Source organism: Aulonocara sp. 'chitande type north' Nkhata Bay, linkage group LG20 (assembly GCF_057382095.1).
Source record: "Aulonocara sp. 'chitande type north' Nkhata Bay isolate Kocher_YH1m ecotype deep benthic linkage group LG20, A_spYH_male_GT1.1, whole genome shotgun sequence".
Lineage (NCBI taxonomy): Eukaryota > Metazoa > Chordata > Actinopteri > Cichliformes > Cichlidae > Aulonocara > Aulonocara sp. 'chitande type north' Nkhata Bay.
Genome location: NC_141363.1, coordinates 22946926 through 22970614, shown reverse-complemented (window position 1 = coordinate 22970614; position 23689 = coordinate 22946926). Strand labels below are relative to the sequence as shown.

The 23689-nt window shown below is 43.5% G+C and overlaps 2 protein-coding genes and 1 long non-coding RNA gene across 6 annotated transcripts in view; 1 reads left to right on the top strand and 2 right to left on the bottom strand.

Annotated features, from left to right (window-relative positions):
• Window positions 1-5: 5 nt before the first annotated feature.
• srpk3 (SRSF protein kinase 3) lies at window positions 6-17128 on the bottom strand. Of its 3 annotated transcripts, XM_086278850.1 has the most exons (17): window positions 16624-17127; window positions 15534-15630; window positions 9888-11020; window positions 9683-9791; window positions 9507-9594; window positions 9329-9416; window positions 8400-8506; window positions 8148-8313; window positions 7744-7769; window positions 6054-6146; window positions 5910-5961; window positions 5612-5830; window positions 4529-4626; window positions 4319-4426; window positions 2298-2367; window positions 2083-2175; window positions 6-1925 (listed from the first exon to the last, which is right to left on the bottom strand). In XM_086278850.1, the coding sequence occupies exons 1-17, from the start codon at window positions 16631-16633 to the stop codon at window positions 1741-1743; spliced, it is 2742 nt and encodes a 913-aa protein (XP_086134976.1). In that variant the 5' UTR covers window positions 16634-17127; the 3' UTR covers window positions 6-1740. The 3 variants fall into 3 exon arrangements, with proteins under 3 accessions (XP_086134976.1, XP_086134974.1, XP_086134975.1); XM_086278848.1 differs by having other exon boundaries at window positions 9329-9594; window positions 16624-17128; XM_086278849.1 differs by having other exon boundaries at window positions 9329-9594; window positions 15534-15627; window positions 16624-17128.
• On the top strand, window positions 16657-19138 carry LOC147305605 (uncharacterized). Its single transcript, XR_015126738.1, has 3 exons — window positions 16657-17151; window positions 18702-18869; window positions 18973-19138. It is a non-coding gene; the product is annotated as an uncharacterized LOC147305605 (long non-coding RNA).
• plxnb3 (plexin B3) overlaps window positions 19094-23689 on the bottom strand; it is a 96208-nt gene continuing 91612 nt past the window's right edge. For both annotated transcript variants that reach the window (XM_086278846.1, XM_086278847.1), the window contains one exon: window positions 19094-23193. In XM_086278846.1, coding sequence (XP_086134972.1) covers window positions 23089-23193 — 105 coding nt within the window. In that variant the 3' untranslated portion in view covers window positions 19094-23088. The remainder of the gene's footprint in view (window positions 23194-23689) is intronic.

Sequence of the window (23689 nt, the reverse complement as noted above, 5' to 3'; positions counted from 1 at the left end):
GAGTGTTCGTTCATCTTTATTTTCACAGAATAAACATTCCACACTGACATGTAGAAAAAAAACAACCTTATTATATCAATGTGATGGGGAGGAGGGGGTGGGGTTATTTCAAGGCACTATTTATCATATGAACATAGAAAGAGGTGAGGGCAGGTGAACAGGGGAGGTCAGAGGTCATCAGAGGACAATTTGGTTTGACCTTCAGCTACAAAGATCAATACCATCATCAATAATACTGTGGTCAGTGTGGGCCGGGTGGGTGGGTGGGGGTCAACTGTTGTCGGGAAGCTACAGTGTGCTCATCTAAACAAAAGTCATCAGGGAGATTCACGAGTCCTAGAAGTCTCTGATCAGTAATCAATAGTCATCATCTCACAGGTTCAGCAGGAAGTGACAAAGGGACAGTTAAATATGAACTCAGCAGAAATCAGAGAAATGCAGCCGAGTGACCGGGACAGAGACAAAGTGCAGGAAGGAAACTTAAAACTCGCTCATTCAACCGAGCCAAAGGTCAGCAGAGGTGAGAAGACTGAGGCTGAATCCAAATGTTTCCACCGTAAGGCTTCGTCAACACCGGCTAGGCTCATTGTAGCATTTCAGCATAGTTTTATATTTAATTAAAAAAAAAAAAAGGCTGAAAGCAGTGGATTGCTTAGAAAACTGCGGGAGGAAGAACAGCAATGGCAAAAGGTTCAGGGCAGAGATATCCTTGCTTTACTGAAAGTGACAGACAAGGATGAAGCAGGTTAGGACGTGAGCCCAGCTTTAATTTTCCCGTCATTTTGTGACTAATAACAGATCCAAACTCTGGAGTAAAGTCGACACAAAGGTGCCAACGCAGCAAACACACAAAACAAAATCCTCTCGCTCATCAAACGCCCTCACACACTTCACTGGCATTCACTGGTGTCGTTCGCTTACAGTGAATGAAACGTAACTAATAAATATTAAAATTTACATTTTTTAAAAATTCTTAATATAAGGAACTTTGATGTGCTCTGATTCAGTTCTGCATTTCCTTCTGCCGCAAACCAACACACTAAACGTCATTTCCCATGCTTATTAACACTAAAACTATATTTAACGTCACAACACTACGCTAATATCCTCAAGCAAAGCCTGCAAAAATGCAGACTTTTGTGAGGTGTGCATAAAGAGATAAAAACGTCTGCGAGCGGCTGATAAAAGTTAGGAGCAGGACGGCCCTGATCGCTGACGTTTGACCTCGGGGAGGGCAAAAAACTCACCTCCGCACAGTCAAACTTAATCAACACAGGAAGATCAAAGGAGGAAGAGTACAGCTTATTTCGCTTCAGTGGACACATCAATAAAGACTGCATGTTGGTTAAACTGGTCTTTAGAAACAGGCTGTGTTTACTGCTGCATCACCTGTTCGGACTTAAGTCCACCTGACTCTTATTTAAGCACAGGAAGTCCCACAACAAGTCAGCAGGAGACGCAGGTTTAAGTTCGATGTAGAAAAAAAGAGAAACTTGGAAGAACTGGAGTTTTCTATCAGAAATTATACTGAACATATTAAAATACTCACATATGAGACGTGAGGACTCCGATTCAGTTTGGATCCAGCCTCAGCCAATCAATCATCCAGTTACTTCAGGAATCAGCGCAGACACATGATCAAGATAACAATTTCCCACATTATGTGAACTCAACAGACGCTTCCAACCCTCCCCGACCGCCGACTGTCTCTGCGTGCAGCCCCTGAGGCTGCGTGCGCATCTATGTCTGCAGCCACGGGTGCTGCAGGCACTCTGCCGCCGTCGCCCTACGCTCAGGCTGCAGCTCCAACATGGTCAGCAGGAAGTCACTGAACTGAGCCGCCTGGTCCAGTGGCCACTCGTACTTCTCCAGCAGAACCTCGAACAGACCCCACGGCTTCAGGTTGGAGATGTGACGCAGGTCACCTGAGACAGGAAGAGTGAGGCATCTGGTTTTAAAAACAACCGGGTTCACTGAATAAGGAGGACAGAAAAACTCCCAAGCTTTACCATCTGCAACAAGAGTTCCAACTTTCCCCTCCTTTCTCTACAGTTTAGGATCACTGAAGGTAAACTGTCTCACCTCTCCTGCTGAAGTACTCTCTGGAGTACCTGCCAGACAAAGCGAAGGGCAAAGGAATCGGCCCCAACAGCTCGATGATGTGAGCGATGTGATCTGAACACACAGTGAAAAGTCACACTGAGGTAGTGTAAACACAGTCAGTCTAACACTACAGTACTGTGTGTGTGTGTGTGTGGGTGGTACAGCTGAGTGTACTGCCAGCTGTGCAGTAGTACCTTCATCTCTGGTGTAGTCTTCTCCTGAATGGGGCTCGAACAGGTAATCTCCTGTTGCCAGCTCAAACGCCTGAAACACCAAAATCAATGTTTCATTTAGTCATGTGACCACTGACTGAATCACACATCAATAACTTGTCAGGGAAACACAGATGAAGGACACACGGGTGGCGGTGTGTACATTCTCTGCATAGATCAGTGCACGCAATCAGAAGGTCTGCTGCCTGCACCTATAAGAATACCAAGTGAATTTAAATTTGCCTAAAGCAAAACGTCTCAGGACCGAGCTCGCAGTACAGTTTACACAGTTTACTCTGCCTTACAGAAACCTGGTTGCAGCAGGATGATTATGTTAGTTTAAATGAATCAACACCCCCGAGTCATTCTAACTACCAGAAACCTCGAAGCACAGGCCGAGGGGGCGGCGTGGCAGCAATTTTTCACACCAGCCTGTTAATCAACCAAAGACCCAGACAGACTTTTAATTCATTTGAAAGCCTGATGCTTAGCCTCGTCCACCCCAGCTGTAAAACTCAGAAACCAGTCTTACTTGTTATCATCTATCGTCCACCTGGGCCTTACACAGAGTTTCTGTCTGATTTCTCAGACTTTTTATCTGATTTAGTGCTCAGCTCAGATAAAATAATTATTGTGGGTGATTTTAACATCCATGTAGATGCTAAAAATGACAGCCTCAACATGGCATTTAATCTGTTATTAGACTCAATTGGCTTCTCTCAAAATGTAAAAACCCTTTTATCACACTCTAGATCTTGTTTTAACATATGGCATAGAAACTGAACATTTAACAGTGTTTCCTGAAAACCCTCTCCTGTCTGATGATTTCCTGATAACATTTACAATAATTGATTACACAGCAGGAGAGTAGACTTTATCACAGTAGATGTCTTTCTGAAAAGAGAAAGGCTCTCCCTCCCATTTGTTCCTAGAGTATTTAAAAGTAGAATGGGAGGCAGAGCCTTCAGTTTTCAGGCCCCTCTTCTGTGGAACCAGCTTCCAGTTTGGATTCAGGAGACAGACACCATCTCTACTTTTAAGATTAGGCTTCAAACTTTCCTTTTTGCTAAAGCATATAGTTAGGGCTGGATCAGGTGACCCTGAATCCTCCCTTAGTTATGCTGCAATAGACGTAGGCTGCCGGGGATTCCCATGATGCATTGAGTTTTTCCTTTCCAGTCACCTTTCTCACTCACTATGTGTTAACAGACCTCTCTGCATTGAATCATATCTGTTGTTAATCTCTGGCTCTCTTCCACAGCATGCCTTCATCCTGTCTTCCTTCTCTCACCCCAACTGGTCGCAGCAGATGGCCCCGCCCCTCCCTGACCCTGGTTCTGCTGGAGGTTTCTTCCTGTTAAAAGGGAGTTTTTCCTTCCCACTGTTGCCAAAGTGCTGCTCATAGGGGTTCATATGATTGTTGGGTTTTTCTCTGTATCTACTGTACAATATAAAGCGCCTTGAGGCGACTTTTGTTGTGATTTGGCGCTGTATAAATAAAATTGAACTGAATTGACACCACCACACCAAATCTGAGACTTGCAAAATCTCTTCTGAGCATCATTTTGTGCAGTGACAGCCAACACTCCCATTACTGTGTGACCCTCAAACCAGTCAGAATAACAGAAAAACACAGATCAGCAACTTTTATGTGTTGCCAGATGGGTAGAAACTGCATTTCATAAACAATCTGTCAGATCAACCTTGAAAAAAAAACAATCTTCATCAAATTATCCAGATCAGATGACTTGGAAATGGGATCATGCAGGGACCGTGTATAAAACGCAGAGTTTAGGCAGAGTTGTTTCACACACACCACTGCTCTCATCTCGTTTATTTTAGGGAATTGCTTTCGAAATAAAAGGCCTATTTATTTATACACAGGGACAATATTTAATGGCTACATACAACAATGGTCTGATGAATATGCTGTAACAGTCAGACTGGGGAAAATCCCGCATGTAAAGCATGTCTATGTATTTTGCACCAGTGAGTACGTGTACCATGCAGGCAGTGCTCCAGATGTCAGCCGGGGGTCCGTACTCTGCTCCAATCAGAACCTCCAGAGCTCTGTACTGTCTGGTCTGAATGTCCTCTGTGAAGTGTTTGTGCTGGAAAAGAGACATAAGACGGGAAAAGAGAGAGGAGCCGTCTGATTGGTCTGACGGGAAAATAAACGAGAGGAAGAGATGACCGTGAAAAAGGATTCTCACCACCCAGCATGCATTTCCCAGATCAGCGATCTTCACTCTGATCTTGTCTGCGTTCTGGGAATCCAGAGGACTCAGGACAAAGTCGGAGGCGCTGAATGCTGAAATTTAAAAAAAGGAAAATCAGTTAAACCTGATTGGTTTAACTGCTGTTTGTGTTAATGCAGGATTTAGAAGGATTTGGCTAATTTGCAGACACTGAGTGAGGTGCTGGAAGAACTTCTGCTGGGTGGCTTCAGTGGTCACGTGGACAAACCTGGTGGTCCGGGGTGGTGGTGCTCTATTATTGGATTAGTTTGCCCATAACACCATGTTTGAGCATTAGCATGTTCATCATGAGTCCAGTTAGCAACAGGACATCCTAGGCTGCCACTCAATTCTAGATTTTCTGACTGCATCATCGGACCTGTGGCTGTAACTCTTTCAGCTGTTTGGATGAAGACGAGTCAAACTGTCAAAAGATCACCACTCGGCGGCGAGTAGGATCATGAGGTGGGGGAGCATGTCTGGCATACTAAAGCATATAGCGAGGGTGGAGTGGGAGTGTTTGGCAGAGGTCCCAGTCCAGGAGATTTAAACTTTCATTTGGCAGAGATTACAGGACTCAGAGTACAAATGGGCCACGTTCCACCTCCAGTTCAGAGTTCCCTAACCAACCATTGAGCTGAAGAAGTCCCTTCAAGTGTGGTTAGCTTATGCTGTGTACAGAACATTTTTGGATAGAATTTTGGGGACAGTGGGCTGTCTGAATTGTTGAGTCTGAGGATCCCTTTGATACAAGGAGCACAAATCAGCTTCCTCTGAAAGATCTGTGGGAGGAGCTAAGAGTAGAACAACTCCTTTGCTTCATCATCATATCATTGTAGGGGATGCCTCCCTGGGCTGGTCCTCAGTCCCCTGATCAGAACCTGCTCTTTATCCTAAAATCTGTAGAATAACTTAGAGCAGTGTGAGAAAGATAGTAGTGAAATATAAAACTGGAAGTCTTTCTAGGGAGAATGGGCCAAAAATCTCTCAGTTGCTACAAAAACAGACTACAAACGATAAAGGCGAAGTATTAAATTGAAACGTGTGAGCGTGTCCAACCTTCTCGTCCACTCGAGTATCCGGACTGAGTAGAAAGTGCAGATTCAGACGTTGCTGACATCACTGAGCTGGAGAACCCTGATAGGCCAGAAGCGGGACTTGAGAACCGTCCGGGGGCGTGGCCGTTACACCCATCCTCAAACCAAGAGCAGTTGGACTCTGGGCTGGTTTTGCTATTGGCTATAGAGCAGGACGTGTTGCCATTGACAACCAGAGAGCCTAAGAACAAAGAAACACCGTATTTATACTGTGTTAGACAACAAATTCTACTTCGGCCTTTACTAACGGTCACACTCACCGATACTGTCTGCATCCTCAGCCTGCAGCACACCATCGTCTTCCTCCATCCTCTGAACACACAAACAGAAGAGTTAACCCTGCAGTACTGCTGGAGGACTGGTGCAGCATGTTTCACAGTACTATTACTGCAGTGCTACTGTACCTGTATATCAAACAGTCTCTCCTCTAACAACTTCTGCTGTCGCTTTGCTTTTCTTTTTAACTTCTTCTTCTTGTTTTTAGACAGTTTTCCGATCTGCGCGCACACAGGGCGAGACAGGCAGCAGGACAGTGAGGCTTCAACAACAACAGTAACAATTTTATGTTTCTGTAATCAAGACGCTCAAACACACGCCTGTTGTTACTGACAACACACACCCATGCACACAGTTCCTTTTCTTGACCTTCGGCCAATCAGCTTGCAGTAGTTTACTACAGCTATAACGTATCTGATACCTGCACTACAAGGCAGGATCTGAGGCTGAGTGAGGTAACTTCAGGTTTGAACTCATCTTTTCAGTGTCACAAACGCAGTTCTTATGGGAGAACAGCAGCAGGATAACTTATCCTGTTTGAGATACCTTAGAGCAGGAGTGGGAGAACTCCAGGCCTCGAAGGCCGCTGTCCTGCAGGGTTTAGATATATCCCTGATCCAACACAGCTGATTCAAATGGCTAAATTACCTCCTCAACATGTCTGGTAATGAACTAATCATTTGATTCAGGTGTGTTGACCCAGGGTGAGATCTAAAACCTGCAGGACACCGGCCCTCGAGGCTGGAGTTCCCCACCCCTTCTTTGCAGGTATGCAGCACATATAATGCTCGCAGAAGGAGTTTCTCCAGTTTTTTGAGACCCAAATAATTTTTCATTCCTGATTAGCTTCAGTGAGAGATACAGTACTCAGCAGAAGTGAAAACATAATTCCTGCCTAAATTTCTGTCCCACTAGCAGCAAGTAATCTTAGAGCCATTTTGCTCCATATAAAAACAGCAAACCCTTTTAGTTGCACAAAAGCGTATTACCAGGTTGATTGTGAACTTTTTACCTACTTGTGGCTCCATAGTGTAACATGCAAAAGGTCCCTGGTGTGAAGCTACCTGTTGTGGCGACCTCATGAATAAGGGAGCTTCTACATTTATTACTTTTGTATATGCCTGCTCTCCCCTGCTCTCACATTTCAACACGAGCTGAAGAATAATTATTTTAAAAATGATCTTGCTGTGCCTCAGTGTTGGAACGGTGATACCGATCAGTCTAATAATTCACACAGTCTGATTTTCTTTCTGGTTTTAACAGGACTGGTTCCAGGGCTTTCCAGTTTTACTGGCCACTCACACTGTTTTACACTCACACATCAATACAGTGCTTTTTTACACTATACCTGCATATAAAAATATGCTAGTAGACCTTTCCATGTTTTCAGTCGACTACATACTGCCAAACAATTGCCACTGGAGTTTGTGGTGATTCTAACTAAAGGTATCAAGCCGATAATCTCCACATGACTGCTTAGCCTGATTGATGATTTTAGGGTATTTGAAGCCAGATAAAGGAAAGATATCCTAGGTCAGGGGTGGCCAACTCCAGGCCTTGAGAGCCGGTGTCCTGCAGGCTTTAGATAACACCCTGGGTCAACACACCTGAATCAAATGATTAATTCATTACCAGGCCTCTGGAGAACTTCAAGAAATGTTGAGGAGGTAATTTAGCCATTTGAATCAGCTGTGTTGGATCCAGGACACATCTAAAACCTGCAGGACACCGGCTCTGGAGGCCTGGAGTTGGCCACCCCTGACCTAGGTGTTTAGAGGTTGCACTTGAATACAGTAGGCATCACATCTGGACACTTACCTCTAGATCCCTGGGAGCCGTGCTAACTAGAGAGAGAGACACACAGGGACAGACAAACAGGGAGGAAACGGCAGAAACAGGAAGAAGAAAAGGAGGAAAACAGAGAGACAGGAGAAACAGTGCAGTTAGAGCTGTGTAAGAAAGGAGAAGGAGACAGCTCAGAAAGCAGACAGACAGGCAGGTAGATGTCTCTCTGGATGGAGTGGAAACCACAGCTCCCAGTAACTGTATGTAACACGTCTTAGCATTAAACATTTCTGTTTGTCACTGATCACTGAGCTCACTGATCGATTTCTCACTTTGATTGGAAAACACTTGACAAAAGCTTCATTAGCAGGTTCCTGACACTTAAAAAGAGACACTAACGCTTCCTAGTTCCGACCAATCACATAGCAGCTGATCACCTGATGATCCAGAAGGGGGTGGGGCTCCAGCTCTCTGCCAGATAGTAGCTTCAGCTGCCAATCTCCTGACGTAAACCTCATCAACCTCCAGCAGGATGTTCTCTGGTTTGATGTCAGTGTGGATGATCTTACACTTGGTGTGGAGGTAATCCAGACCCTGCAGCACCTGCAAGCGCACAGCCGAGTCCATGCGGGTCAGCAAGTCCAAGTCACTGTATATATACTGTATAGATCTGTGTTTGCATGCGCTACCTGTCTGATGATGGCCTTGACACAGGCCAGAGGAAGTCCCATGTAGTTTGACTTGATGATCCACTTTAAGAGCTGGTGGCCCAAAACTTCCAGAACCATACAGACATCTGAGAACGGCTGAGGAAACTAACAGCCCACTCTTTCTAAAATTAATTATTAAACAGTACCACACAAGTACCAAGTCTACTTGGTAAAAACGAATGGAAAAACATAATCAGCTTCCTCTCCAGCAAGTCTCCTTCACGGATGGATCTGTCCTGCTCTGCAGCCTCGCTGAGCTTCGTATAGCGGCTCGCTAACCGGTTCTTCGTGTGCTGGTGAATCTCCAGAACAGAACCAGCAGATTTGCTTTGATATGATGTCGTCAGCCCGCGTAGATTTACACAACACCACCTTAAAATACCTCAACAAATATAAAAATTCTTAATTGATAATAATCAGGAAAGTACAGCAAAGAGTTTAATTCATTCTCAGCTTCTTCTTCTTCTTCTTCTCGATGTCTTTAATCTGCCGACCTTAAGGGCGAAGAGGAAGGATTCCTGTTCACAACTGTGCAACGAAAGACCTGTGACTTTTCACATTTGCAGTAACAGGGCTCAGGATTGTGTCGATCCGAAACACTGTGGTGTATATCCACAGACAATGAAAGGATAACACAGGTCTTCATGTCTGTCCCACTGCAGGGCCAGACTGTGGCACAGCCGCTGAATGATTCAATGAATCACAACAACAGCGACTGGTCAGCTTTCCAGTATGAAAAAGCTACATGGGAAATGCTGGAGCTAGCTCCACAGCAGTGACTGAACTTTCAAATTACAAACAAGGGGGTCATTTTTTATATTGATCACTAATTAGCGTGTAGCGTCATTCTGAAAGATGGAAAAATAAATCTTTTAAAAAAGAAATTAGAAAACTTGGTTAAAGGATACGCACTCCATTGACTCCAGAGATCTTGAAGTCATCAATGAGCTGGACGATGGTTTCTCTGTAGGGGTCAGAGGGGTCGCTGTCTCTCACCTGGAGGGACCGACAGACACTCTGGTTACCTGAGCCACAGCCCACGTTGTTGCCGTTGTTTAGAGAAAGCATAAGAGAGCAAACACTCACGCATCGCAGCAGTTTGATCTCGTCCAGAGCCGTCTCAGTGTAATGAGGAGCGCTCTTCACCACTTTCAGCGCCACAAAACGCTTCTTCCTGAATCAGACACAGATTCAGATCATGTGACAACAGAAACCATGCAAAAAGCCAACGAACTGTCTTCAAAACATCATGTGTGCCGTACTGCAGATCCCAGCAGAGCCAGACGGTGGAAAAGTGTCCCCAGCCTAGTTTCCTGACCACGTGGTACCTCCCGTTAAACAGATCGCCAATATCCACAGGGTAGTATCCACCTGGAGCGCACAGAAAGAGAAGAAACCAGAGCTTTTATTTGATTTTAAACCCACGACAGATCTTTACTCTTGCAGGTTTCTCTGATAAATTCTCACCTTTACAGTAATCAGACGGGTCCTCCTGCTCCTCATCATCAGAGCCCAGCAGCTGGGCTGGGGGTGGGGTTAACTCTGGAGGGGGCGGGGTCATAGCTGGAGGAGGTGAGGTCAGTTGATGGGTTGCCGTTGGCATCATGGGAGGAAGGCTAATGGGAGGTCCCAGAGAGTCGAGAGAGCGCATGAAAGAGGGGGAGGAGGAGCAGAGGGGGGAGTACAGGTGGGAGGAGACACTGGACGTAAAGGTCACTGAGGTAAGCAGGTAAGGATCGGGTTGGGAGGGGCTTAATGGAGGAGTGGGAGGAGCTTTGGCAGGATGCGTAGCAGACACCGACGGGGACTTAGAGGCATTGTGGGTAACCGTGTGCGGTGAGGTAGGAGGCGATTTGTAGAGCTCTGTTTGACCGTCTGCTGTGACGGACTGAAGAGTTCTGTGAGGCGATCTGGAGGAATCCTGGGTATTATTACTCTGAGTAACAGTTGGCAGTGGTTGGCTGGGACTGTGAGGAGAATGTGGAGAAGCTGCAGGAGGTGACCGGTTGCAAAACTTATAGCTGCTGAGGGCAGTTTGAGGAGGTACCAGGGGTTCCTCGGGGGAAATTATTGTGCCTAGAAATGGTGATGAGATCTGGAGGGGAGGTGGTGACGGCGTACGGGGAGCATTCAGCGCTGTGATTTCAGTGGTTAACGGGGGTGTTCGTATGGGCTCCTGTGGAGGTTCTTGGTGGGGTGCCGTGGTAGTTTCATAGGGATCTTCTGAGCATGCTGAGGTGTTTTCATGTGGCGTGGTTACTTCTGGAGTGCTTCTAGGATCATCTGGAGATGTTGACATGTTTTCGTGTAGTGTGGTTGTGTCTGAAGCACTTCTGGGATATTCTGGAGATTTTGATGCGCTTTTGTGCAGTATGGTTACTTCTGGAGTGCTTCTGGGATCTTCTGGAGATACTGACATGTTTTCGTGTAGTGTTGTTGTGTCTGGAGTGCTTCTGGGATCTTCTGGACATGCTAACGCGTTTCCATGCGGCGTGGTTGTGTCTGGAGTGCTTTCATGGGGTGGCAGAGCAGTCTGTGGGAGTGCTGTGGGTACCCTGCTGTCAGCATCCAGAGTCTGAAGGTTACAGAGGTCATCAGACCTGATGGTAAAAGAAAGTAGAGTATATTGAGTGGATTGAGAATACAGGGCAGAAAACTCCCAGTAAAAAAAATAAAAATAAATAAAAAATAGAAAATTCATAATCGGCAAGAATTATGGGGACATTTTTTAGACATTTAGTTTGCTGACAAAAGTATTAAAGATAATTCAGCTGTGAATCTTAGACATGGGTTGCAGGGGAAAGCTATAAACTCACACAAGTGGCAGCTACGTGAGCCCGATCAGGATTTCTCTTATTTATAAAATGTTTCATCCACCAAAAGTCAAAAATGAACAGTGACAAAAAAAAACTACATTTTTAATTAAATTTTAAATTAAATGCCTTTGTGTCTCTCAAAGGGCTAAAAATACCAATAAATGCAGAGATTTCAGTCGAATAAAGTAACAAAGACTCTGTGTCTCATCATTATGCAGCTTTTATGTACGACCAGGGGGCCAGTCGTGCTTAAGTGCAATCAAAAGGCACATTTTTAGCCAGGAAGAACCCCAGTTGATACAATAATAACAAAAATAATAATGATAATTTCACAGTGTTCAACCATGTGGAAAGATTAAAAGACTTCGAGAAGGGAGTAACTCATGTGTAAGAAGACTACTTCAAAGAAATTTGAAAAGCTCCTTTAAATCTGGGAGAAAATAAACCAACGAGGATGAACCTCAGTCGCTGAAATGTCAAAAAGTTACTGGAAACGTTTCAGGAATATGAACTCTCAGACCACACGACAAATCAGGTGAAACCTCGTACACACAACAAAGATGCGGACAGTAAAATATGAAGGTCGAAGGACTCTTTTTGACATTCGGATGAAGATTTGGAGAAGTTTATTTTGTGCTTTTTGAAATGAAGCAGGTGTGTGTGTGTGTGTGTGTGTGTGTGTGTGTGTGTGTGTGTGTGTGTGTGTGTGTGTTTGTTTGCTGGTGTACAAACTGCCGTGGGTGGAATCAGACAAGCAGTTTGTTTTGTTTGTTTCTGTAAAAATAATTTTAAAAACTTTTGAAAACAAAAACAAACAAACAAAAAGACTAAACCCTTAGCTCTGTGGACTGTTACAAGCTCAGTAATTATCTCATTCTGGACACAGACAACCTGCAGAGATCAAATAACACAAACACACACACACACACACACACAGAGAGCTGCTTTCCATCATATCTGAGTCATGGACATTGTTGAAGTTTGCCTGAGCTGTACTGAAATAGACTGAAGTGCGCACGTGTGTGTGTGTGTGTGTGTGTGTGTGTGTGTGTGTGTGTGTGTTGTGGGATCATAATTCAGTCTCCGGTTCTATTATTGGATCTGAGTGTCTTCAGGCTGAGACCAAAACTGTTTCTGTCAGCGGGACAGCAGCTAGCTTAGCAGGAAGCCTGCAGCAGGCTAGCTGTTTCGCTGACATTTTGTGTGTCGTTATGTGACGAGCTGTTTATCGACAAGACTCACAGCTCAAAACTTTCACTGGAAATCTGTCAGTCCTCATTCGTGGGCAGTTAAACTCAGTAAATACCCAGTCTGATTGAGTTAACTGTCACATGTGTTGATGCCCTCACTTCGGTCTGGCAGGCAGCTCTTTAGTCATGGAAAATTAAAGGTCATTACTCAGCCAGTGCAATGCCAACCATGAACCATGAAAGGAGACATCTGCTTCGTCTTAACGTCTGTATTACTGTTTCTTCAGTTACCTGAAAAACCAAAGCTACCAGCAAACTTTGAAAAACTTGAGCTTGTTCTCCATCACTCCAAATACGTCGCATGGAAATCAGCATCTACTAATCAACTCATTTTCAATCAGACCCAGGTAGCAGATAGCAGACAGCAGGCTGGATGGCTCCACAGAGACTTTCCCCTTCTGTGCACAAGTAAAAACTTTGATTGTCCCTGTCAAATATTTAAACTACTGCCAACCGCCAGTGCTACCGCTCAGCCTCTGTGTAGACACACCTATGGTATCGATTTCTAAATGATACATCACCTTGTTATAGAGTTATTACATTCACAAGATATTCAGAAAACTTGACCTCGAGTTCAAGATCACTGAGATTTGAACTCGATACACCTAAGGTGCTACTACGTCACCTCATTTTTTAGTTATCACATTCACAAACTTGGGTATCAACACCGGCTGCCTGCCCCGGACGGTGACAACAACACCTCGTCAGCATTTTACAGCTCAGGAGTAAAAATACTAAACATTTGACGTGGTAGCTGTTCCTCAGTTTAAACCTGCAGAGGCATAAAGTCAAAGGTAAATGGTTGGGAGGCCATGTGAACGAGGCTCTGTGTAGTCTCCAAAACAGCCAGTGACTCGATAGCCTCAGTGTGAAAAGGTAAAGTACTTTCACCTGCATTCTTTCTAATGACCAGCAGGGGTCGACTCAACAGAAGTCTCACTAAACACAACCTGATGCCCAGTTTGTAACGTATGGTTCCATGATCAATGACAATGACTATCATACACTGTGAGATATCAGTGAGTACCCCTGATAACTACGAGTACTGCCTCTCAGCAGGCTTCCTGGAGTTGGCCAATCAGAAGAAAATGGGCTTTTGGGCAAGGTGGTCTTAAAGAGACAGGAGCTAAAAGACCACATTTAGACATGTGGACTGAGGGGGCTTCTTAAACTGCATAAACATAAACAGCTGGATATTAGCAGAACAGAAACACTCAGGTGCAGATGTTGCACTCATTTTGTTAGGGTCCGTGTCCACAGCGAGAGAGATTGTTGTTGCTAGGTTACAAAAACCATCTTCTTTAAATTTTTCTTCTCTATCCTTAACTACAGTGTTGATACTGTAAGTCACGACCTTTCTTGAATTTAAGTGGTCGTGAGAGAGAGGTGCCAGTGAAGAGCACAGAAGTGTTCCCAGAGATGGTCTAAGAGCACCGCGAGAGCAGAGCAGAGGGGAAAAAAGAAAAAGAGTGTGCTGAGGCTGTTTTTGTGATGGATTTCAAACACCATCAACGCAGAGATTCAAAAGATTTATTTTCTGTAAAAAAAACAAACAAAACAAGAAAGAACAGATGACAAAAGTGCAAAAAAAAAAAAAAAAAAAAAAAAGGCTGTCTGTGCACTCAGAGCTTTACTCTGGTACAGCTGATCTGCAGTTTTCTATATTTCTGCACAAACATGTCATAGAGGTAGAAATAAGAACCATATTAACCAAATTCAACATAAATATTGGTCTTAGCTGTTGATTTATTTACATAAAAATAAAAGGGAGACAATATTAACCTGTGCTTCAATAACTGGTGCAAACCCATCGATGCTGCGATAACTACAACTAAACATAACTCTTGATTAGTCCTGCACACCGGCTTGCAGGAGTTTTTAGTCCAAACTTCAGCTCATGTAACTGACGTGAACGCCTCACTTCAGACTATTTCACGGCCATCTCCATTATTCTCTGATCATTCTTTGCACTAACAGTGTGTATGCTGATGCTTATTTTCTTGGTGCATGATCGACTTTCTCCTATTTCAGGTTTCCTGAAATTATCCTTCAATGTTTGCTGACATGATTGAGAAAACAAGCCCAAACCATGTACTACTGCCACCATGTTTCACAGATGGGATTAGGTTCGTATGCTGAAATGCAGTGTTTTCCTTTTTCTACAGATGATGCTTCAAAGTTAAACCTAAAAAGTTCTGTAACAGGCTCATCCACTTACAAAGCACTGCTCAAACAGCCTTCTGTTTCCTCCACATAATGTGTGGAGAATGTGCACCGACGTTGCACAGTGATGACACGCTTATGAACATTAACATTAACATGGGTTATGATAACCACACTTTGATAGATCTATGACCTGCAAGGGAAAAAGCGGGGCTTACTCACACCTGATTGCAATCCCACTGAATAAAAAACATCTGATAACAAGTTCATCTTCAAATCTACGGCTAATCCCTCACACACTTTCACCTTCCCCTCACAGATAAATAATACTGAGTCATTTTCTGAAAATAAATCAACAACAAATGACAATATTTGCATTTTATCCATTTAGTTAGGTTATTTTTGTCTAGTTTTAGAACTTGTATAACGTCACTTTCATGCAGAAATAAAGAAAATCTAAAAATGTTTCCCCACAGCTGAAGATGCTGGTTAAGTTCTGACAAGGGGAAAAATGAACAGGTTGGTTCTAATGTGTTTCTGTGATATTAAAGCATAATAGCAATCTTATCTTATGAAGCAATCTTGAACTTTAAAGTTACACAAATTAGAAAAAGTGAAAGCTCATTAAGACACCAGAGATAATTCTTTGATAAGATAAATGAGCTCAAACTTTTCAGAACTTGTTAATATGACGCGATCAGGAAATCAGATTGAGTAAAAATCAATGCTCTAAATGAATGGAGGTGACACACAGGAAGTTAAAACCAATTTTCTTGGAGTGCACCCACATGCATTCACATTAAGACACGCCTCTAAATTTAGCCTGTGAGTTTGTGTATGGGGTAAGCAGCTGATCCAGTCTACAGTCTCTGCTGGTTTCTTACCGGTTCTCTTCGGCTCGAATTCTCCGGTGTTTTTTGCCTCTGCGGCGGTGTTTCTTGCCCGTGCCGGCAGGGTTTCCGGATCCGGCACCGACTGCTGCTGAGAGGAGGAACAACGTCTTTAAAATACATCATTAACACAAGGTTCAATCACATAACAAACACCATTAATAATGTGAAAATCCAATGATGTGAGCCTTCCTGTTAAAAATATCATCATAAATAAATAATCAAAATACTTTAAAATAACACTATCATAACTCTGATAAGTCTGTTCCATAAATATTAGATAATTTAGATTAGCATTATGTTACCAGCATTTTACAAAAAGTAATCTTTTGTATGTTGTATAGTTTAATTTGCATAAAGATGTAAAACTGCCAGATTACATGTTACTGTTTATTCTGATGTTTGATACTAATTAATAAAATACAAGAAAACAGTACATAGTACACACACATCACTGCTACAAATATCCAACACATTGTAACCAGCTGTCATGCATATATTCCCTAGATTCACGACAAAACAGTAGAACACGAACCAAACACGATTCATAAAATTCTTAAATTTGGGATCTTTAATAGTTGTGTAGCACCTACACAACTATTAAAACAGAAAACAGCACCGGATGATGGTAACCTGACACAACCCTACAGTACGGCCTGAAAACATATAACACAAGACTGCACGTTTATGACCGAAAACAATAACTCCAAAGATCCTGTTCTCCATAACCCTGAACCCGGGATGGGGTGGTGTAGAGGCGACAATCATGGAATACATTAGAGATTTGAGTTAATGAAGTGTCACCTGGAGGCTCAATCGTGTGCCGAATTTATCAGCAGACGTTTTTATTTAATTTGAGACGTAAGTCAGGTCGGTGAATTCGACAGTTATCTGATAAAGAGGCAAAACCCTTAAATACAACATTTTTCGAATGGAGTCTGGCATTGAAGTTGGCGGAACCCGAAACCCCAGTCCGTGTGTGTCACAGCCTGGTACCTCAAGCTGATGCGAGCTAGCTTAGCATGTTAGCGTTGACTCCAACTGTATCGAGCTGTAACACCGAACTAAATCCAGTCTACTTTACCTATCAGCATCTCGGCTCCCGGTCCCCAGTCCGAACCGGTCAGAGAGCGTCTATCTCGTCCGGGCTGACGTGCTCTGACGGCTCTCGAGCGTCCTCGACCCGGTCGAGCTTCACAAAAAAACAGCCGCTGGACTCCGTAAACAATGCGGCTGCAGGAGGTTCCGAAAGTCCAAAAATTAGATCGGGTCGAGGCGGATCCGCACGGTGCAGCGTGGTTACCACGAGCCGCTGGCCTGTCCGTTAGCCCGTTAGATAAGAGCTGTCGGTCCGCTGTCAGTTAGCCTGTTAGCTCCGTTAGCTCCAGCTGCAGATCACCAGCTGGTCCTGCTGAATCCGCCCCGACCTGTTCGTCTCTGAGCCGGTCCAGAACCTGGTCCGCACGCTTTATTTGGGTGTGTTTAATTCGCTGTCTCGGTCTTGCCGTTCATGGACTCAACAGCTGCTGACAGCCTGACACCGGACACCGGGCTTTACGCATGCGCAGTGACCGGCCACGAGCTAAACTGGGAGCAGTGGCGCATCTAGAAGGTAATTTAGGGTGTCTGTGATAACAAAACAGCAACAACCCAGTGCCCATTCTTATTGTTCATGTGCAAAAATGACGTCAGAGAAGTCAGAGGAAGTAAGCTGAATCTGCTGCTGATGCTGATGTTGGGTAATACCTGGGAGACCAGGATAGGATACATGTGTACATAGTTACTATTTCTATTTATTTATTAGTGTCCTTGAGCACGATGCTGCTTTCTCATGGCATTCCTGTCAATGGGTGAATGCGAGACACATTGTTAAGCACTTTGCAGGACTGCTGAGATTAAACGGTGGAATATATGCATTAAACCGTTTAGGTTTAAGCCACAAAACTCCTTGGCTGTGGTTTCTGTTAAAATAGACCATGTTAGGCAAGCTTAGAAAGAATATCTGTCAGAAAGCTTTTCTTCTTCTTCTTGCTGTCATAAAGTGCTCAAGGCAAACTTCTCCTATGTGTGCTGGGATGTGGTTAATTCACTATCTGTAATCACAGCAGGATGGCAGGCTTCATTTTCCTCCAGCATATGCTGCAGCAGAGCTGATGCTGAGGCAGATTCCAGATGCATTCAGCTCAAGAACTTGTATATTGTGGGTTTTGTGCACACAAAATGCTTACATTCATCAAAGGGCTTTCGTCATTTCTCACATTTTTTGTCTCATCGACGGGAAATTGATCTCTGTGAGCCATGCTCAAGTTGATGATGCACATATAAGAGCCAACACACACACACAGCTGGAATATTAGCACAAGTATTTTTCTCTAGAAGTAGTTTCAAATATTTTTGAGAATGATGACACATTCTTACTGCCCTTTGTTTAACTGAAAGGTATGCTATCTTGTCACGTTGCCTTATTATGAATTTAAATAAAGGTTCAATATGAAATATTGTAATATATGTTACCATAATCTCCGTTACAAGTGAGATCATAAAAGCAGCTGTAATAAGGCAATAATATAACAATAAATGATGCACACTGCAGCTGTGCCAAATATTATTTCAATATGGAGAGATCATTCGGAAGAACTGAACAAAATCTATTGAGACAGAGAAATTAATTCATCTATTTGGCCACTGGACTCTGATGACCCATCATGGCAGAATGGAATCCCAGCGGGGACAGGATTTAGGGCAGGACCCCCGTAGTTTAGGTCCTGATGGTGGTGAAGATTAAGATGAAGGCTTGGATGGAGTGAGTAACTCGGGTGAGGTGAAGATGGGAAGGAGAGTCTGAAAGGGAGAATGTATCTCAGTGCTCTTCTTCAAAGCATGCAGAGTGGCGGCTGACTGGGTCAAAGAAGGCGGCAAGAAGATGACTGGACTGGTGTAATGATGCCAGTACGGAGTTTGACAGCATGGGAAAATGGTAGTGACTAGCAGCTAAACATCCAGGAAAGCAAGCAGATGAGTTAATATTGCAGATTGTTCTTGTTGAACTTATGCATGAACTTCATATCTTATTTGAAAAGCTTGAAAATGAAAGAGATGAAGAAGGTTTCATGTTGTAAAAAGCCTGTTGTCCTGACTATTCTTTCCTTCTCTTTGGAGCAGAGGGAGACCAAGGGCAAAACACAAACTACAGGAGAGAGAGATGGCAAAAGTTTGTGACTTTTCCAACACCAACATCTCTGCTGCTGCTCATTCAATGGTCTGAAATCAAAATGGTTGATGCTATAAAGTGGGTCATGGGGCTGTGACAACCCTAGGAGCTAAAGAAAGGTGATTTATTACGATTCATAAAAAGATCCAAACATACTGTCTCACCTCTTTCGTCAAAAACATGATAAAAATAATCCAGAAGGAAAAATGTTTTTTGCTACAGGTCCAGAGGGCCTCGTTTCCCCCCAGGAAACAGAAAATCCAGACTTCTCATGATGATGTCGTGAGAAATGATGTCATCATGACATCAGAACTGAAGTTTGAGATGCCACAGCACAGCTGAGAACTGTTAAAATTATAACTTTATTTTTACATGATACAAATTGTGTTTGGCCTCCTGCCTTTTCACAATAAAAGCACATTTCCATTGCAGACTGAATCATCATCATCATCATCCTCAGACAGGTATTTACAGGCACATTTACACACTGTTAGCAAACTGTACACAGTCAGTAGAAACAACTGATCCTGGAGTTCTTTTATACAAACCCTTAAAGTTTCTTTTATTTATTTTTTATTCCCTTATAGTAGAAAAAAAAAACAATTTCGTAACAAACAGAGCTCAACCAATTAGAGCTGAGGATCAAACTGTACAGAGATCAGGTGACATGCGCATCATCACTGACAAGGCAGGTTTTAAGCCCCGCCCCTCACCTTTAAAACAAAAGAAAGAAAATTATACTGAAGAAGCACCATAAATCTGCATCTGCATCATCATCATCATCAACACACGCATGCAGAAATCTATTGTGACCGAAGAACTACAACTACGGGTCAAACACAGGCTCAAAAAGCACACAAGCAAAACACAGAGTCAGAAATAGAAGAAGAAGAAAAGTCCAGCAGGAAGAACTGGGTCAGCAAAATCTGGTTCAGGTCTCTGGTTTGGTTCAGTTCAGTAGCAGGGACCATCATCAGAGTCCACCTGCTAGGTTCAGTCCAGCCAGAGGCCATAAACACCGGGGGCACGCACCCAGTGTCGTCAACGCCATCCACAAAGACCAAGACGACACACTAACAGCTGAAACATCATGGCTGCCTTGAAGACCCAGCTGTGACGTCGAGCAGAATCCAAATATCCCGAGAGATGTCGACTCTTTAAACCGGGATCTGGAATTTACACGACCCTTTAATCCCGGTATGTGCAGTGAGTCCAGATCCTCGAGGGCTCCGACCGTTTTTGTGCTATAAACATTACAATACTGATGAGAACGAGAAAGCATCCATAGATTTAAAATGTGGTACTGGATGTGAACAGCCCAAGACCTGAAAGCTCTGTGGTTGGTGATTAAAACCACGCAGGGCATCAGCAGCATCCATCTACCCAGTAAAAGTGATACTGGTGAGATACATGCACAGATAAAACCCACCCCATCCACAGCCTGTTCACCCTGCTGCCATCTGCCAAGCAATGCAGGAGGATCCAGCAGTGCACCACCAGATTTCTTTCTTTTCTTCCTTTTTTTTCTTTTCTTCAGGCTGCTGAATTCATCGCCCATCCTTTTTTCATTAGTAGCATGCAGCAGCTACGTCTACAATTTCCTTTTACCACCGTGTGTTGGGTAATGGTAATAAAAATGAGCCTTCGATCTCTTAAACTTCACTCATTAGATTCGGGCAGATCTGATATCAGAGCTGTAAACTAATACCTGTCACGTGTAGCTCAGCAGATCTAAAGTAGATGAAAACGGCTACCATAACAATGGATGTGGCAGCAGTCGGTAACAACCGTGGCACGACACCTGGACCAGTGTTTCAAGTTACTCGTAGCTTCGTTCTTGAAGTACACTGCGTCCACCTAATGATAAAAAACATTTTTAACAGTTGCAACTCAGCAGAAATGCTGGGGGACATACACGCCAAGCAGAGAAAAACAGGAAGCTACAATCGCCACAATCTGTGACCTGAAACAGCAGCCGAGCACAGTGTGGTACGTGCTGTTTGTGCTCAGGGTTTGTGGCTTTACTCTGTTGTGTTTGGTGGGGGTGGGTTCTTCTGGCATATTGTCAGGGTTTGTGTAAGTTGCTGTTGTTGTTTTTCCTTCCCTGGTTCAATACAAGTTAAGCATTTAAACTGATTTATTTTCCCAATGAGCAGGGGGATACGTGATCAATAAGGCTGCTGTCAGAACAGACAGTGCCACCTAGCTGCAAGAGTGAAGGCACAGCTGGGATTAAATAAGTATAAATAGGACTTACAGTATGTACACACAATAAGTTAGTAACTAGCTAGCACACAGCCACTCTTTATCTCTTTATGTCGCTTACACAAACACAAACACACACACACACACACACACACACACACACACACACACACACACACACACACACACTCTTTAACTCCTCCCACAGATTTTAGATTGTTTGTTCAGCAGGTTCGACTTCAATGTTTCAGTTCAACATTCAGTGTGACTCCAGTCTCCGTCTCCACCACTGCCTCCTTTCACCTGCACAATACTGTCTAAATTAAGGACATCAGTCATTCGTAGGCTGGACTTTTGTTCAATTCCTTCGGTCCTAAGAAGCTCCAGCTGCACTCTGAGAAGCCTTCAATCACCTAAAATGCTCCAGCAAGCGTACTAGCAGGAACAGGGACTGAAACAAGACAGAAAAGAGCTTCAAGGGTTCCTTTCAAGGAGAAAAGAGTTAAAAAGTTTCTTGCACACAATAGCCATAGTGACCTGCTTCTTAGCTTCATTATGGAGTTACAGGAAAACGGTTATAAACCCTTCTGAATAGACAATTCAAAAGGGTTTATTTATAACATTAAAATAATCTATGAACTTTAACAATTAGAAATAAAATGACATTAGAGCACATATCCTTCAATGCACATCAGCAATAGGCAGGGAGAGCAAGATAAAGACCCAGCACAGGGCAGAGCAGACATCAGTGAAGATATATCACTTTGATGAAGTCAGATGCACCATGAAAGGTGAAGCTGGGCTGCAAAGCAGCTTGCACATCAAAGCAACTGCGGGCAGGCTGAAGCAGTTAAAAACATGCTGAGCTACCAGCTGATGTGGGTGAGGACTGTGGCTGAAGTTTGCAATTGTGGTGTGTATGAGCATGCATGACACCCACCTGATTCATAACTACTTCTGTAAGTGGTAAAAGTACTTTTTCCTTTCAGCATATCAGAGTGGAGAGATGCTGCTGAACACATCTGGTGAAATCAAAAGGATTGTCTAGAGTAAGGGTTTCCTAAAATAGAAAGAGAAGTAGAGCCAGCTCCCACTTTGGCTTTGGGAAGCAGACACCCTGTTTACTTTGAAGACTAAGCTTCAAACTCTCACTCTTCTTAAAGCTAAAGTTCAGACTGGATCATTAGTCTGGGACAGTCTAGGAGAGGACTGTCACACTGGATCCTGTTACCACTGCAGTCCCTTCCTTGGAGTCCACAGTTTAAAAAAGATGTGGATTGAATTTGTTTTCATCTCTGACAAAGATCCTCACTTGGTCACATTCAGCACTCGCTGGTTTAGTTTCAAACTAAATCTAAAGCTGCACTCATACAAAACAGATTGATGAAGCAGTCTGGACCCACACCTGTAACTGAGGAAGGCTGGAAGGACTGGGACCAGCAGGTCACTGTTAATGAGAAACTGGAGTCACGCTGAAACGTGGTTTAAATGCTCCCTGATTTTGGTTCTTTTATTGCGCTTCTTAAAACTCTGCCCAGATCGGCAACATCAGAGCTGCTGGTTTCAGTAGAAAAGGCGAAACTTACAAACAGCACGTCTGCGACCAGGAGCTCAATAATCAATACATGAGAATCTGAGTATTTCACTTGTGCTTTTTGACTCACAGACAGTAGAACAGCAGGGAACTCTGGGAAACATAGTGCAAGGCAGCAGGTGATGGTGATATTCCCTGATCTAATTGGTAAGATTGTCGTTCTCCACCACAGGCTGGTGTCAGTCGGCGTAATGCGGCTTCAGGTTTGGTTTAGGTTAGTTTAACTTTAGTTTCAGTGCTGCTGCTCTGTGAGGAAATCTAAAGACCTAGGATCTCCTGAGTCGGACTATAAAAGCTCATATATCCTGACACACACACACACACACACACACACACACACACACACACACACACACACACACACACACACATACACACACACACACACACACACACACACACAGATGCACACAGCAGGAAGACACAGTGCCACAGCAGTCCAGTCATTTCCACTGCTTCAGTCTTTGTAAAGATGTTTCTTATGATTCTTCATCCCCATCCTCCATCATCCTCCTCTCCTCATTTAAGATAAAAACACATCAGAGGTCCGTGACCTTGTTCTCCACCAAGGCGGCGACCTGCTGCAACCGATAGGCCAGCTGCATCTTCTGCCCTGAACTGTCCTCCTCCAGAGACATGATGATCTGAGCAGTAGACACAGTACAGAGAGTTGGACAAGTGCAGAAGTGTAAGATTAGTCTAGAAAGCTGCTAATAACCAAATACATGTTTGTTTCTTTTATTGTAATCTGTCATTTTAACCACTGGATTGCAAAAATGCAATGTAATCTGAATACTTCGTGATTTCTTCAGAAGAACAGAGTGCACCTGTTACCAAGTATTTTATTTATATAATACACTTAATGCACTGCAAATGTATATAAAACATTTGTAGTGCAATTAAAGTGCTAAGTGAGAACTTACAGGTGTTCACAGTAAATAAACTTTATACGAACTATTCAGACACAAACTGTTTCTTAATCAGAAGACTTGTGGAGGACTCACATATTGTAGTATAAGATAAGTTTTCCCTCAGAACTACTTTTATATTTTATTTTTCCTATAAATAAAAACAAATAAAATGGCTATTTTTTCACAGATTATCATAAAAAACAGATAATGATCTGGCAACGTGACTTAC